The 15,573-nt window shown below is 41.8% G+C and overlaps 1 protein-coding gene across 2 annotated transcripts in view; it reads right to left on the bottom strand.

Annotated features, from left to right (window-relative positions):
• The window catches only part of HERC3 (HECT and RLD domain containing E3 ubiquitin protein ligase 3), a 116,453-nt gene that overhangs the window by 75,823 nt on the left and 25,057 nt on the right, over window positions 1-15,573 (bottom strand). For both annotated transcript variants that reach the window (XM_073600915.1, XM_073600918.1), the window contains exons 3-4: window positions 11,991-12,150; window positions 2,020-2,096 (exon numbers count right to left, since the gene is read on the bottom strand). In XM_073600915.1, coding sequence (XP_073457016.1) covers window positions 2,020-2,096; window positions 11,991-12,150 — 237 coding nt within the window. The remainder of the gene's footprint in view (window positions 1-2,019; window positions 2,097-11,990; window positions 12,151-15,573) is intronic.

Here is a 15,573-nt window from a genome sequence, read left to right as displayed (position 1 = left end):
TGGACAGGTCAAGAATTAACAAAAACTTGATTTGGTAGAAACACGTCGCAGTGGCTACACCATGCTCAGGGATAGGATGTAGAAAGAACAGAAAAGAGGTTTCACCAGACCAACAATATCTTTCTTCACCGAAAAACATAAGACAGATCATAAACCCATGATAACTAGATAGTCAAGAATCTATCCATCAGCTAAACAAAGGAAATGTATTCTTAGACTGCTTTTGCTCATTTTAACCTGCAAACACTAGCTGCCTTGCTGTCTTTATGTTAATGCATTCTGAGAAACTGAACTGTAACAAGTACGTGGCTGGTGAAATCAGATTGAGGCCTTTGCTAATGATGTGCATGTTTCTCCCTTCTCAGTGATTCAGCGTGAAGATTAAAATATATCTAAAAGCTATTTTTCAGTAGGCAATGGTTACAACCCTTGTTAGTTTTTTCTTATGCCGCGTACACACGAGACAACTTTACGGCAGACTTTGCCCGGCGGACGGGATTTCGTCAGACAATTCGATCGTGTGTGGGCTCCAGCGACTTTGTTTTCTCCAAAGTTGGACGGACTTAGATTTGAAACATGTTTGAAATCTATCCGACGGACTCGAGTCCGGTCGAAAAGTCCACTCGTCTGTATGCTAGACCGATGGACAAAAAGCCACGCTAGGGCAGCTATTGGCTACTGGCTATGAACTTCCTTATTTAGTCCGGTCGTACGTCATCACGTACGAATTCGATGGACTTTGGTTGATTGTGTGTAGGCAAGTCCGTTCATTCAGAAAGTCCGTCGTAAAGTCCATCGAAAAGTCCATCGAAAAGTCCGCCGGGCAAAGTCTGCTGTAAAGTCCGCTCGTGTGTACGCGGCATTAGTTTGTTTTCTGTCCCGAAAACACACCAGGAAGTGGTGGAACTCTCTCGGAAGTGAGGGGAAAATCCCATCAGGCAGTTGCCACCAGAACAGGTGACCCCATTAAAAGATGTTGCTTCACTGCCTGTTGTGGTGACAGCTGTAAAATTTTGGATTCACCATTACTTTCTTCCCAGAGTCAATGGTCACCAGAATAAACAGAGAGGATGAATTTTCTCCATGGAGACCCAGGCAGTTAAACTCGTGAAGCATTTAGAAAAACAATTTGGCCTTAGATTAATTTAAAGCTACTGGATCAGCAAGACGGTTAAACATGTAGCTTAAAGAAGAGGTAAGCAATGGCAGCCAACATACTTTTAGTACAAGAAAATAATAGTCCTATTATGGAGAATAGCAAAACAGAGTAATGTAGACATAACCACAATATGCAAGTATTAAGCAGAGGAAACTTGTTTCTGCAAGATCTCAGATTGCAATCAGTTCTGATTAGTGACATGAAGCAGATTAGATTACAGAGCCCTGAACAAATCAATTCATTTTGTAAATGTAAAAAAAAAAATAAAAAAAAAAAAAAAAAAAAAATGATCTTTTTTATTTAGATAAGCAAACAATAGAGTATCAGCTGTAAGGGATCTTCCAGAGTGCTGGATATCCTGTGTGTATCATACCCATGGCAGCACATCACAGACAATGCAATCAGGATTCCTTGCAGAATTCTGGAATGATCAGTCCCTATATGCCGATTCTGCTATAATACCTTACTGTGATATAGGCGATGGTTTGCCTACAATTAGTTCTTTTTTGTCAAGGAAGATGGGATCATCCGACTGCTCATAGAGTTGTAATACATGTGAATTTTGTGCAAGTACAGCCAGAATAAACACTGATGAGTCAAACTCAATAGACATTGGGAGTGTAAATATCAGCCCTGTATGCATCATTGATTGAAAACATTATGGGTGGTCATTGTTCAGACTTTTAGAGAGTCACAGATTCCAATCTTCAAAGTGGATCACAGCTTTTTTTTGGTGGAGCACAAACAGAATTTTCTTGAAAAAGGAAAAAAAAAAAAAAAAAGAAGGGGGGGGGGGGGGGGGGGGGAGAACCACAGCTGATACTTCTGAATTAACAAATGCAGTATGCTTATTTACTTACCATCTGAAAGGGCCAAGCAGTGCTGGTTTCCACATGAAACCTGCAGTATCTTCTGTTGATTTAACTTCTTAATTAATCTAAAAAAAAAGACTCAGGTTTCAAAATTCAGTAGTACACACCATACGTGAGCTATGGTTTTATTATGCTTAATAAAACAGAAGAAATGCACCAGAATGGAAAATTACAAGAGCAAATCTTACATTAAAAAGGAGAATGTTTGCAGTGTAAGATGCAGGGCTTTTTTTCAGGGGGAACTTGGTGGAACTCAGTTCCACCACCTCTGGCTCAGACCCTTGGGGAGGCTGCTCACCACAATCACTTGTAAACACAGAAGTCCGGTTTCTGTGTTTACAAGTGACAGCTCTGCACTCTGAGTGTAACCCCCCTGAACTCTGCACTCTGTATGTAATGCAATCCTGGTATTTAATGCCCCTTTAAGACCCTCCTACTGTTCGTGAAATTGAAACTGACCACACCCACTATTTGATGTGATTTGGAGGGTGTGTGTGGGGGGAGGGGTTTTGGGGGGTCGTGGTTGAGTTCCAGCACCTATTGTTTGAGAAAAAAAGCCCTGGTAAGATGTTATCTTATTAAAATATCCTGGCATATACAATTTAAACAAGAGAAACCAATGTTGAACAAACAAGGCAACACTCCAAACTCAACCTTTAGAAGGAAGGACTTCAAAAGACAAACAAGGAAGTCTTAGTGCTCTGGGCACAGCATACCCCTCAGAATTTTCATGATAGACCAGGAGAGTATTTAAAATTTCTTTATTGGTTAACAAAACTATTGTACAGTAGAAAAATATATTAGAAAAATATTAAAATCAATAATAATAATACAAAATTGCAAGCATGATAGTAATTGCCCTGTGAGGTAGTAGCGAGCTAATACACGTGGCTATACAGAATGACGCCTGACATGTTTCAGACTAAGTGTCCATCTTCAAAGGCTTTTCAAAGGCCTTCCTTGTTTGTTTCATTGGATTGGCCAGACCAGGCCATACACGTACTGCATTCCCATATTTTTTTTAGCATCGGACTTCAAAAGACAAAACAGAAATCTAGACTCCAGACATATGGAAGTAATATACTTTGTCCAATTTCAGCACCAAGGAGCTTTGCAATAACTGCGTCAATTAATATCTTGTAAGTTTAGGTTTAAAATAAAATTTATAAATAAAACAGAATTTCTGCAAGTTTAAATCAAGCAGTAAAAGGAGAATTCTGACTGGTTGCCCCAGTTTCCCCTTTTATTAAAAAAATCCATTATTTGCTTGATTCAAGTCAGAATACACACACACACAAATGCAAATGCTAGATCACAGCAAGGACTTTAATTTGCTCAATTCATGTTTCCTAGTAAGTTAAAAACAAGGAAATGAAAAACAGGAATTGCATGAACCAAGGTAGATTGCACACACACACACACACACACACACACACACACACACACACATATGAAATAGGATGTGAAAATCATTTTAATGTGCAGATATTACTTGTCATTGTACCATGCCTTTGGTTTAATTAAAGTGATTGTAAAGTCTCGTTTTTCTTCTTTTTTTTCAAAATAACAAACATGTTATACTTACCTCCTCTGTGCAGTTGGTTTTGAACAGAGCAGCCTGGATCCCTCTCTTCTTGGGTCCCTCGTCACTGCTCCTGGCCCCTCCCTCCTGTCGAGTGCCCCCACAGCAAGCAGCTTGCTATGGGGGCACCCGAGCCAAGCTGCAACTCCCTGTGTCCATTCAGACACGGAGCCGCCATTCTGCCCCACCCCCTCTCTCCTCCGATTGGCTAACTGACTTTGATTGACAGCCCTGGGAGCCAATGGCGTCTCTACTGTCTCTCAGCCAATCAGGAGGAGAGTCCAGGTCGGCCAAAGGACTCGTGGACATCGCTGGAGAGAGATGGGGCTCAGGCAAGTATGCATAATTATGCATTAAGATAACAAACCTTCTGCCTTTACAACACCTTTAAGAGAAATCCTTTTTGGATTTCATCTAGAGTCACTGACCAACATGAAATACCAAGGGCTAACCATTTAAAATGTACAGCCAATATTTTTTTGTTTTAGTTTTGTATAGAGAAGAAAATGTTTAAATCATGTCAGTTGTATTTTGCATTTTTTGTTCTGGTTTGGGAGACTTCCTTTCACTTCATGTACACAAAGCAAGAAATTAGTTTAAATCCTCTCCCTGGCTCCATTCACACTTAATAAGCACTTATAAAAGCGCTTCCATGTGGTTTTTTTTTTTGTGCAAGTTTTAGTGCAGAAAAATGTGTGTTTTTGAAGAGTTCTATAGGCATTTTTGCACGTGTATCCAAGCTCCTGGGTGGGAGAAGAGCAAAAGAGAACAATTGTACAGGCTTGTGTGACATGTTTCCAGGCCCCTACATTAAAAAGTCTATGGTGCCAAAACATAGAACACAAATTCGTACTAAAGCCTAGTACAAACTACAAGTTTTTATTCAACCCCGCAGGCTGAAGGAAAAAAAAACAGACAGATCGCTGTACTAACAAGCGATGTTAGTGCAGCGATCTTCCCCGCTGAGGGATTGTGTTCTGACAGGGTGACTGCTCCCCCGCCAGAACACCAGCCATTGGCTCCTAACGCTGATCAGATACGGATTGGAAGCGGGTCTTCCCGTATGCTCGTTCGACGGAAGCTGGTTGTGAGATCGGCTTCTGTCAGACAGGCAGCTGCACACACAGGCCAAAAGTTGCCCGTTTTCTACTGCATCGCCCAATTTTGACCACTATTCGGCCCGTGTGTACCCAGCCTAGGGCTCATGTACCATTTTAAGCTTCAAGCAACTGAATGTACAAGTGGGGAAATTATTTGATCCCCTGCATATTTTGTAAGTTTGCCCACTTACAAAGAAATGAAGGGTCTATAATTTTTATCATAGGTGTAATTTTAACCACTTGCCGCCCGCCATATAGCAGAATGACGGCGGCAAAGTGGTTTCAATATCCTGGCCGGGGGGCGTGCATTGCGGTGATCTTTGTTGCGGTGTATCACTCTGACACACCGCAACTCCGATCTAGGTAAAGAGTCTCTGACGGAGACTCTTTACCACGTGATCAGCCTTGTCCAATCATGGCTGATCACTATGTAAATAGGAAGAGCCAGTGATCAGCTTTTCCAGGAGAGCCGATCGGCTGCTCTCCTGACAGGGGGGTGTCTGTGCTGATTGTTTATCAGCACAGCCCCCCCCTCGGATCCCGCCAAGGACCACCAGGATGGCCATCCACACTGGATCAGCAGGTATGCCCCCCCTAGACCCCCAGGGAAATACTAATTTGTGCCCAGGCAGCTGCCAATCAGTGCCCACTCAATGCCTACTACTGCCAGTGCCACCAGGGATGCCTATCAGTGCCGCATATCAGTGCCTAACAGTACCACATAACAATGCCCATCAGTGCCGCCTGTCAGTGCCCATCAGTGCCGCCTATCAGTGCCCAGCAGTGCCGCCCATCAGTGCCACCCATAAGAACCCATCTTTGCAGCCTTTCAGTGCCCATCAGTGTCGCCTATCAGTGCCCACCAGTGCCACCCATGAGTGCCCATCAGTGCCGCCTATCAATGCCCATCAGTGCTGCATATCAGTGCCACCCATTAGTGCCACCTACCAGTGCCCATCAGTGCCCCCTCATTGGTGCCCGCTCATTGGTACCACCTTATCAGTGCTTGTCAGTGCCGCCTTATCAGTGCCCATCAGTGAAAGAGAAAACGTACTTATTTACAAAATTTTATAACAGAAACAAAAGCAAAACTTATTTTTTTCAAAATTTTCGGTCTCTTTTTATTTGTTTAGCAAAAAATAAAAACCACAGAGGTGATCAAATACCACCAAAAGAAAGCTCTATTTGTGGGAATAAAATGATAAAAATTTAGTTTGGGTACAGGCTAATTTCACAAGGAGGCACTTTACAGGTGCTACAGCTCTAAAAATAGCGCCTGTAAAGAGCCTCTCCTGTCTCTCCAGTGTGAAAGCCCGAAGGAAATTGTCTAATTGGACCCAATTTGGACATTTTCACTTAGGGGTGTACTCACTTTTGTTGCCAGCAGTTTAGACATTAATGGCTGCGTGTTGAGTTATTTTGAGGGGACAGAAAATTTACACTGTTAGGCCCCTTTCACACATGCGGACCGTTCAGATCCGCCTGTCAGTTTTCTTCAGATCTGATTGGTTGCTCCAAAATAATAAATATAATAAAATATTCACAAAAATGTGATGGGGTGTACTCACTTTTGTGAGATAATGTAGGTGAATGAAAAAAAAAGAAAAATCTTAAACAATGTATTGCCAGCTTTACTGTCTAAAGCTGCCCATACATTAGCCAGATTTTTTTTCTTCAACCTATTTGCCAAATGTCATACTCTAATTCCTCTTTTTAAACTTTGCAAATGGCCTTTCAAAGGGCAAGGTCTCAGATACACCGTAAATACAGCTTAAGCAATAAGTAGATCAAGTGAGATTAAAAGGTTTAAACCAGAATAAATATTCCAGGAAGATTCTGTTAAAGGTTTGGTATCATTTCAAACCTTCATTTATATTCCTTCCCAGTTATTTAGCATATTTATCTTATTCACTGGCTTTACTAATTTATCTTTATTGTACAATGACTTTCTCACCATAGCAATGTTGCAAATAATATGCACATATAACCAGGAGGAAAATGTAATTGTACAAAGTAAAACCTTATCAAGGTTTTAACAAGAGGCAAACATAACACAACATATCTTTTCTGAAAGGGGATTTCAAGATTTTATATAGTGTAGGGATCTACACTCATTTGGCTCTCCCCAATGTGGTCTTCTGTGTCCGACAGAATAATGTCACTGCCATGACATTGAAAAATTGGTTACCTAATTCTATGAGAGATTACATAAATGATGGCACACATAAAATTATGGCACACCTACACACACACATTATGTATTTGTTTTTTTACGCATTAACATTTATACAAGACAAGGCCCTATGGGTTAGCTAAAGTTTCACGTACTTGCTAAAAAAGAATGCAAAAATTAAATTTTTGCCTTGCCTGTAAATTCCTTATCTTGGAGCACAGTACATGGATTATATGCAAGCTACCTTTAGGTGATTGGACACAGTGAAAACTTTGCTAGGGCTTCCCCTAGCGAACACTCAAAAAACCCCATCCATTCTGTAAGAATCCAGTCTTTATGCAAGCCACAAGAAATGACCACAGTAACAGAGGTAAGGGATCCGTTTCCTGTACCATGTTAAGACATTTTCAGGTAAGTCAAAATTTCTATTATCTTAAAGGGGAAGTCCACTCAAACTAAAATCCCTGCATCTACAGACATGCACATTCTAACACTAACCTATCTAGACCTGCAAAGAAAAAATGAGTATACATACCTTTTCTGAAGCCGATCCGACCCGATCTCCAGCGGCGGAAGCTCTGCAGAGGACACAGCCGACAACGGCTGTGAAATGAATGGGAAGTGACGTCACCCATAGAGTTACTATGGGGCTTCCGTTGTCAGACGTGTTCACTGCACCCGCTTCCACAGCGAAGCCGCGGTTGACAGCTCAGCGTGGGATCAGGTCAGATCACCTGCAGAAAAGGTATGTATACTGATTTTTTCTTCACAGGGCTCGATAGGTTAGTGTTAGATCGAGGTCTGTAGATGCAGGTATTTTAGCTTTAGGGTAGACTTCTACTTTAGGTGTACAGTACAGGACACAGGACTTGTATTCATAGACCATGGGACATCCTAAAGCGGCGAGCTGAGGGGTGGGCAACAGCACAGCAAACAGAAATACCAATGGTCCCACAAAAAACAAGGGTGAAGTAACCCAAAACACTCAGATAACAGTTTGAAGCACCTTGCAGCTGAAGTTCGTATCAGCTGAGGCTTGCACATCCACCAAATAAAACCTGGATAATGTGTGAACAGAGGACCTGGTGGTGGCCTTGCAAATCTCAGATACAAATGCTTGACGCTGAAAAGCCCAAGAGACACCAGATAGACCCCGATAGCCCTTGCAACATCCAAGTAGTGTAGGTACATTTCTATGGTATGACTTGTAGCAGAACAGAGGGAAGGAAGGACAATATCCTCATTGAGGTGGAGAGCAGAGATCTCATTGGGTAGAAAAGAAGGTCTTGTCCCTGTGCGATACAAGGAAAGGTTCTTTACAAGAAAGAGCTGCCAGCTCAGAATGGCCACCAGGGAGGAATACTTGCATGTGAAGTCTCCCAAAGGGATATCACTCAAGAGGCTCAAAGGAATTTCTCTAAAATGGTACAGAGATCACAGGGTTGTGTTCCAAGGCAAAAGAGGGGGTGGATCTGGGGGATTTATATGAGCAACTCCCTGAGCAGTTTTAAATAAAGACTGCGAAGCAGAAGGTTTGTAGAAATGAATTAATAAGGCAGGAACTCTTAAGGGTGCTCAGAGCCAGACACTGATCAAGACCATGTTTAAGAAAGGCCAAAATATGAACATATTTCCAAGCAAAGTATTTCCAGGTTTCCAGGCAAAGTCCATGTGCAGTGCTAGATCTTGCAGGGGGTAGGATGATTGAAACAGAGGCATACCCCTAGCCTTCAGGACTTGGGTTTCAACAGTAATGCCAGCAAAGTTATGGAAAGAGAAGCACGGTGCAATAGGGGGCCCTGTGCCAGTAAGTCTGGAATGTTTGTAAGGGGCCAAGGCTCGTCCGCATGAGTTGAAGTACGTTTATGTACCAAGATTTGATGGGCCAATTTAGTGCAATGAGAATCTCTGGAAACCTTTCTACCTCACTCAAAGGGGAATATTTACCATAGGGAAGGCATAGGTCTGTCTGAAGGGAATCCAAAGAATCACTAGGACATCTACTGGGCAAGCGAGAGAATCGCTGGTCCTGGCATCAACCTGAGCCAGGACCAGGAACCCAGGTTGTCCAAATCTGATTTCCCCTCTTTTGACAATGATTCTGTACAATCTTGGGGTGTAGAGATTTTAGGTACACAAAGGATTCTGTTTAAAAAGAGTTTCAGATCAATACGGGAGAAAGCCTATATTTCATTTGGGGACTGTGAACAGGTTTATTAAAAACGCCGACACATTTTCTCTGAAGAAACTGGTGCAACCCCCACTCATGACGGAAGTTGGTGCAAGGCACCCAGTTAATCTACTTGTTTGTACTCCTTTGAAGTGACATATTGTACCCCAATTACAGATTGAGGTCTGGGACATTTCAGATCCAGACTTGTACAAAGGCCAATAGATGTAATTGTAAGGAGGGCTTCTGGGAAGGTTTTGTGGATTTAGAGGTTCAACGCTTGCAACGAAAGGGAGTACTAAGCCTTGGTTATGAGGCTATTGCCTGGGGAGTTCAAAAGGGCCCGCTCGCTGAGTGGAGATAAAAACCATAGAAGAAGTAGACTTAGCTTTTTTTCTTATGAGGTAAAGTATGGTTTCAAAACACCTATCAACAGAATCTTTAAAAGAGGGAACATTCTTAAAAGGAATTTTAGAGTGTATATGGAGGACTGAAATGGCAGGATCTACTACCGGAACAGCTTAATTTTTCTTAAATTCCTTTTCCATAAGATAAGTGAGAAGGGGTGATTATCCTTTCAGGATTAGGCCAATCCTCATATGGTGCACTTTTAATTTGTGCATGGAGGGGAAAGGCCTTTTTTGATTGCGCTACTTTCTTAGTACCCACAGATGCTTGTTTGGCTGTGTATAATTAGATGCTGCTGTGCAAAGACTAGTACAAATTGCATCACTCAGTGTATCTATAGTTGAGAGTATTTGTCAAGAAGCCATAGCTTGTTGTGGCACATAAAATGCAAGGGTTAATGCAAGGCTTCTGCTACAGTCTCTGCATTCCCATTGCGGTTTTGAATTTTGGAGACCAAAAGGCTTAAGAGAGCCAAAAGTCTTCTGAAAAATTCAGACATAGCGGCAGAGAAATCTGCTTGTGTCAGATAGGCCATGTGGTTAATGCCTGAGAGAAAAATACTGTAGTCAGAGGAAGGGAGCGGAGTCAAAATGGGACATGGAGACTGGTGTTGTGAGTTTCCTGTAGGCCATCAACCAAATGTGTTAGTCGTCCAGATCCTTTGCGCCTATGATCCACCATTGCTAAAGGTTCCCGTGAGTTACTTATGGAATTGATGTGGAAGGTATGGGGTTTTGCATGTCTAGAATGTAGGAGCCCAGGTGCTTACCATGTTACTGTGGCTGTGTCTCTGTTGCGAAGGCAACAGAAAGTACAGTAAGGTGCCGTGTGCAAAAAAGGCAAGTATGGTGGATAGAAGTGAGTCAGCCAGAAGACGTGTCATGAGAACATCATTCTCCTGGGACTAAGTCACAATGAGAGGGGAAAAAAAAAAAATAGATAAAAGGTTACTCATTTCCCAAAACAATTACAATACAGAGTAACACAGTAAACTAAATAACTCCCCAATCCTACGTATCTACATTTTGTGTCAAGCACTGTGGAATGTGTATTAATAGCCAGTAACTGGTGCTAGAATACAGGGAACCCTGTGTTACCTTCTCCACGTTTCTGGGCCGGGTCTAGGATTTGCCTTTAACGGTAGACAAACCTCGAAGGGGGTCTTTAGAGTCTGGGAATCATAGAGATGGACCACGGCCCTTAACCTGTATAGCACCCTGCAGCCAACTTTACTAGTTGCACTTCTTGCCAAAATGAATACCCAACACGGAATCCAGTGTTTGGAGCAAATACTGCAGGCTGGCCCGACACAGTGCGGTCCAGGGGGGGTCCCCCTCAATCCAGAAACTGCTAGATAGCCCATAGCAATAAGCAGTCAGATCTTGATAGAAGTGTCAGGAGAAAAAAAAGGAATAAATTAAAAAAAAAAAATCTCCAAAAAAGGAGAAGAGTTCATTAACCTAAGGACAACAGAAAAAAAACTGGAGTCTTGTGGAGTGGGTGGAGTTATATGAGCATGCACTAGGGGCTGACCTAGCATTGTTTTTTTTACCAGTGTCCAATCAACTGAGGGTAGCCTGCATATAACCCATGGTCCATGAATACAAGCCCCATGTCTTCTGTACAATTAGGGTACATCAATATGCAATATTTCATATTTACCTAAATATAAAAGAAATATATTTTAAAAAGCGATAAATTGCAAGAAATCAAAATTGCCATCCTATCTAGCAGATATTGATATAGTGCTTTATTTTCCCAGTGTAAATGTTGCTAAATTATTGTTTGGTAGAGAAAATATAACTGTTTACAGACAAATTTGAGCTTGAAAGATAATTTTAAGAGATTGCTCAAAGTTCTGTCAAGCACTGCATTATTTAATCTTGGAGGCAGAGGGAGATACATTTCTGAAGAGGTGAAAGCATTTTACATAAAGCTTCCACCATACTCATCAGTAATACTCTTTAACAGCTTGCCACACCTTGGATACTTCTGAGCACCAACTTTTTGGTTGTGTGACTTGCACATAGTAAGCACGATGCATGGTCAGCAAAATTTAAAAAATACAGCATGTATTGAGATGATAGAGGACTATCAGAGTAAAAGCATAGTCTGCAGGAGCATGCATCAGCTGTCTAAAGAGGTTTGCTGAAGTGGAGCATAGACTGTGGGCAGGCGGCAGAGCTAAACCACAAACACTGTTGTATGGCATCAACTGAAAATATTACAGTTGAGCAAAAAAGAGTGCAAGATAAAGAGCAAGTATGAGAGAGAGAAAATTGTAGTAGAAGGAATTAGGTCACAGCAAATGTATACACTGTGAATTTTTGTATTTTTTTTTTTTATCTGTCCAGTACTGCAAGTCCTTAGTGAATCCTCCACTAAAGGACGATTCTGGACACAATAAATCTTCATAAATCCCAAAAATTAAAGTCAACATTTACAAACTCAGAGCAATGTCATGTGAGTTTTAGCATAAAGCAATTATCTTAACATAACGACTGTCTGGAAAGCACCTCGGCATACCTCGGCACTGGAATACACTGTTCAGTGGTGGATTGACCCAGCTGTCCATCACTACCAGCACCCCATGAGAAGATCTGGCCTTGGTTATTTAGTGCCACGCTATGCGATCGGCCACATGCCACATGGACTATACGTTCGCTTGCTAGTGCATTCACATGACCTGAGGAAAAAAAAAAAAAAAACACAATTAGACACAATAACTTATAAAATAAACCATTTATTTGTCTGAATGTTCAGATTTAAAATATAAAACCTCTCATTAAATCATTTTGATATCTAGGACAGTCTAAATCAGGAGCAAAGCCTTGTACACACACGGGCAGAATAGCAGACGGCTCAACAGAAACTGGCCAACATTAAGCCCATGTATACAGCAGCCTATCTGACAGGAGCTGGCCGAACATCTGGCTTCTGTCGAAAGGGCATGCTGGAATAACATCTACCGATTGGCATCCGGTCAGCGCTCACAGCCAATCCCCGTACTAACGGTGCATAGTTAGTACAGAGAGCTGCAACTCATAGTGTGTGCTGGGTATAAGGATGAGATTCGAGCTCAGAGTGATGCAGAATTCTCCGCAAATGTTTGCGGTTTAGGAAACGAAATGGCCTGCTCACTCGCCCACAGCTGAGAACCTATGGTTAGGTAGTCATTCACTGATGGCGTAATTACTACTACCACCACCAATGAATGACAGCTGTGGTTGCTAGGATGCAATGTCTTAGCAACCAATGACACCCTTATTTAGCAAAATAAGTAATAAATATAGCCATTTGGTTAGTTAGGTCAGCCAGCATCCCTGGCCCCCTTGATTACCATCAGCTGAGGGATGGGGAGTGTCCCACTCAGCAGTAAATGAAGCCAGCATCCTAGAAACCAATATTTTGCTGTGAATGACAGCATTGCTGACATTTGCTGTGAGAGGAGAAGCAGGAGAGGATGATCGTGGGGCATTTATTGGAGATGATGGCATGTTATTTTTGACAACCAAGGCAACGCAGAGCAATGTTGGAAGAGGACAGCAGGGCATGCAGAGGTTAACCTGTGGCAGTGGAGCAATCACAAGAGTGGCACAGAGACTGGGGTCAGCAGCAGCATGGTGAATGGAGGACACCTATGCTGAATTACACAGTGTTAAGTGATTTGCAGCTGGACAGATGTTCCACTTACCTGCTATGTATGTCTATTCATCTACCTTACGTAAAGACTGCAAGACTGAAATGATGCAAGGTAGGTCAAAAAACATACGTAGCATGCACTAGGCAGATGAAAAATGCATATACTCATACATCAAAAGTATGTAAATACATATTTGAATTCCCGTATTTTTGGACCTAGTTTACACTTGCCGTTGGAGTGGGGGCAGTAAAAACATGCAGTTGAGCTACATTTTAAAACCACCAACCCCCGCACCCACTGCTTTCCCTTAAACTGCAAAGCCACATGTCGCGGACATGATGCCTTGCAATTATGCTCCTGTCGCGTTTAGTGGGTAGTACTACCCCATCAAATGCACCTATTCAACTGAATGAGGACACGCCACAACAGCCACGCAGCATAAGGCCTCCTCCCCACCTGTCAAATTCCTTTTGATAAGCAATCCACCACAGTTTGCACTTCAGAGGGCCAAGCATGTGTAAACAGGCTCTTTGTATCAATATACACATTTTCTTGAGGTCGGATTCACAGTTCTGTGTTGCGGTAACGCATGCAACATCGGTTGTTGCGCAATTGCAGTGCATACTGAATGCTACCCCAACACATGGAAGTGCATTGTGTTACGCGTGAGATCTGGCATTCCCTTCATTTTGAACTGATTGCATTAACGCAATGCATGTTAATGTGTATATCAAACGCCATTTTTTTTTTTTTGATAGAGCAGGTAAGGGTTAAAACTGCTGGCAAGTTTTTTTTTTTTTTTTTTTACATCTGTGTCTCATTAGAGGGATTTTACTTCACTTCCTGTCTTGTAGATGCAACGGGAAGTAAAGAGATAACTTTCAAGTTAAACAAAAATCTCTTCTTAGACAGTTTTTACAAGAACAAGTATGCTTTTGAAAGTTTTCCCCTCTATTCCTGTTTCAGTGACAATTCAAGATTTTGGATTGATCTTCACTCTCCTTTCCGGGGACATTGGTGATCAGGGCAATTAGAGTGCGGGAATCTCCCTAATAGGGACCCAGAAAGCAATAAAAACTTTAAAAACCTTAACTTCAAAAGTGTAAAAATGTAAACTCTAACAATGAACCCCTCTTGTTTGGCTTCTTTTGGTCTTGTAAATATATCATTGAAAGTTTTTTTGTTAAATTTGTTTAATAAGTGCAAAATACCTGTCGATTGTGCCAGAAATCTTGTGAGCTGATAACGTTCTGTGTTCTCTGCCCTACACAATGGGAGGTTTAGGAGAGGAGGAAGGGAGGGAGATGCGGAGAGGACTATGTTCTTTTTACTGTATCAGATATTAAAGCACAACTTCACCCTAAATAGACGTTCTGCTTTATGCCCTCACCTCCCTCCTCTTCTATTTTTTGCACTTTTTTGGGAAGGGGGCATACTTGGTTTTGACATTTGCCCGCTCCCACTTTCAGATGAAGTGCCACCGGAGGTTCTCCTCGCCCCAACTTCCCTCACAACCTTCTGGGATAGGTCACAAGGCCCAGAAGGCTGAGGGACCATTCACAAACCACAGTGCAGTGGGCAGCTGGCTGCTCACAGTAAACATGATGGCATTGGGGACCCGAAGACCTGGGAAGAATCGGTTTGGGTGACCATGGCGTTGGACCCCTGGACAGGCGAGTGTCCTTTTATTAAAAGTTAGCAGCTGCAGTAATTGGAACTGCTGATTTTTATTTATTTTTTTTACCCCGAAAAAACAGGGCAAAGAGACACTTTAAGGCAGGGAGCTGACAACATATGCTCTGGAATTCAGAGCCTAAAATACACTGGTGTTGATTTATTAAAGACAAATAGACTGTGTACTTTGTAAGTGCAGTTGCACTCATTTTCTCAAGAGCTTAGTGAATGTTGTGAAGGCTCACTTTGTTAAGAACACCCAATCAGGTGCAAGGAAAATGGGAAAAAAAAAAAAAGAAAAAAAAATTTTGCTTGCACGTGATTGGATGAGGGAAATCAGCAGAGCTTCACCACATTTACTAAGCTCTGGGGAAAATGAGTCCAACTGCACTTGTAAAGTGCAGTCTACTTGCCTTTAATAAATCAACCCCAGAGTGTTATCATGCCAAAGAAGAAGGTAGGAGCAGACTATTTTTTTGGCACATCAATAGTCATGTTCTGTACTTTGTGTGGTTTGAAGGGATAAAACACAGGGAAATGTGCATGTATTGCACTTATGTACAAAATGTTTTTTATTATCTTTTTTACCCAGACATACACTTTAGCCTCTACAAGTCTTTAAGTGTTTGAGAATGCTCCATAAGCTTATATAAGGCTGGGCATCAACATTGAGAGTTTAATATAACAGTTGGCGACTCTAATTGCTACAAGTAAACAAGACTAGAACATTTTGGCTGTGTATCAGGGAAGCAGAACCAAGCAAGCGAGTACAATTTAACTATTAACTTTATG

This window comes from Aquarana catesbeiana, linkage group LG01 (assembly GCF_042186555.1).
Source record: "Aquarana catesbeiana isolate 2022-GZ linkage group LG01, ASM4218655v1, whole genome shotgun sequence".
Classification (NCBI taxonomy): domain Eukaryota; kingdom Metazoa; phylum Chordata; class Amphibia; order Anura; family Ranidae; genus Aquarana; species Aquarana catesbeiana.
Note: the sequence above shows the minus strand (reverse complement) of the source record. Positions and strands in the feature narration are given on the sequence as shown.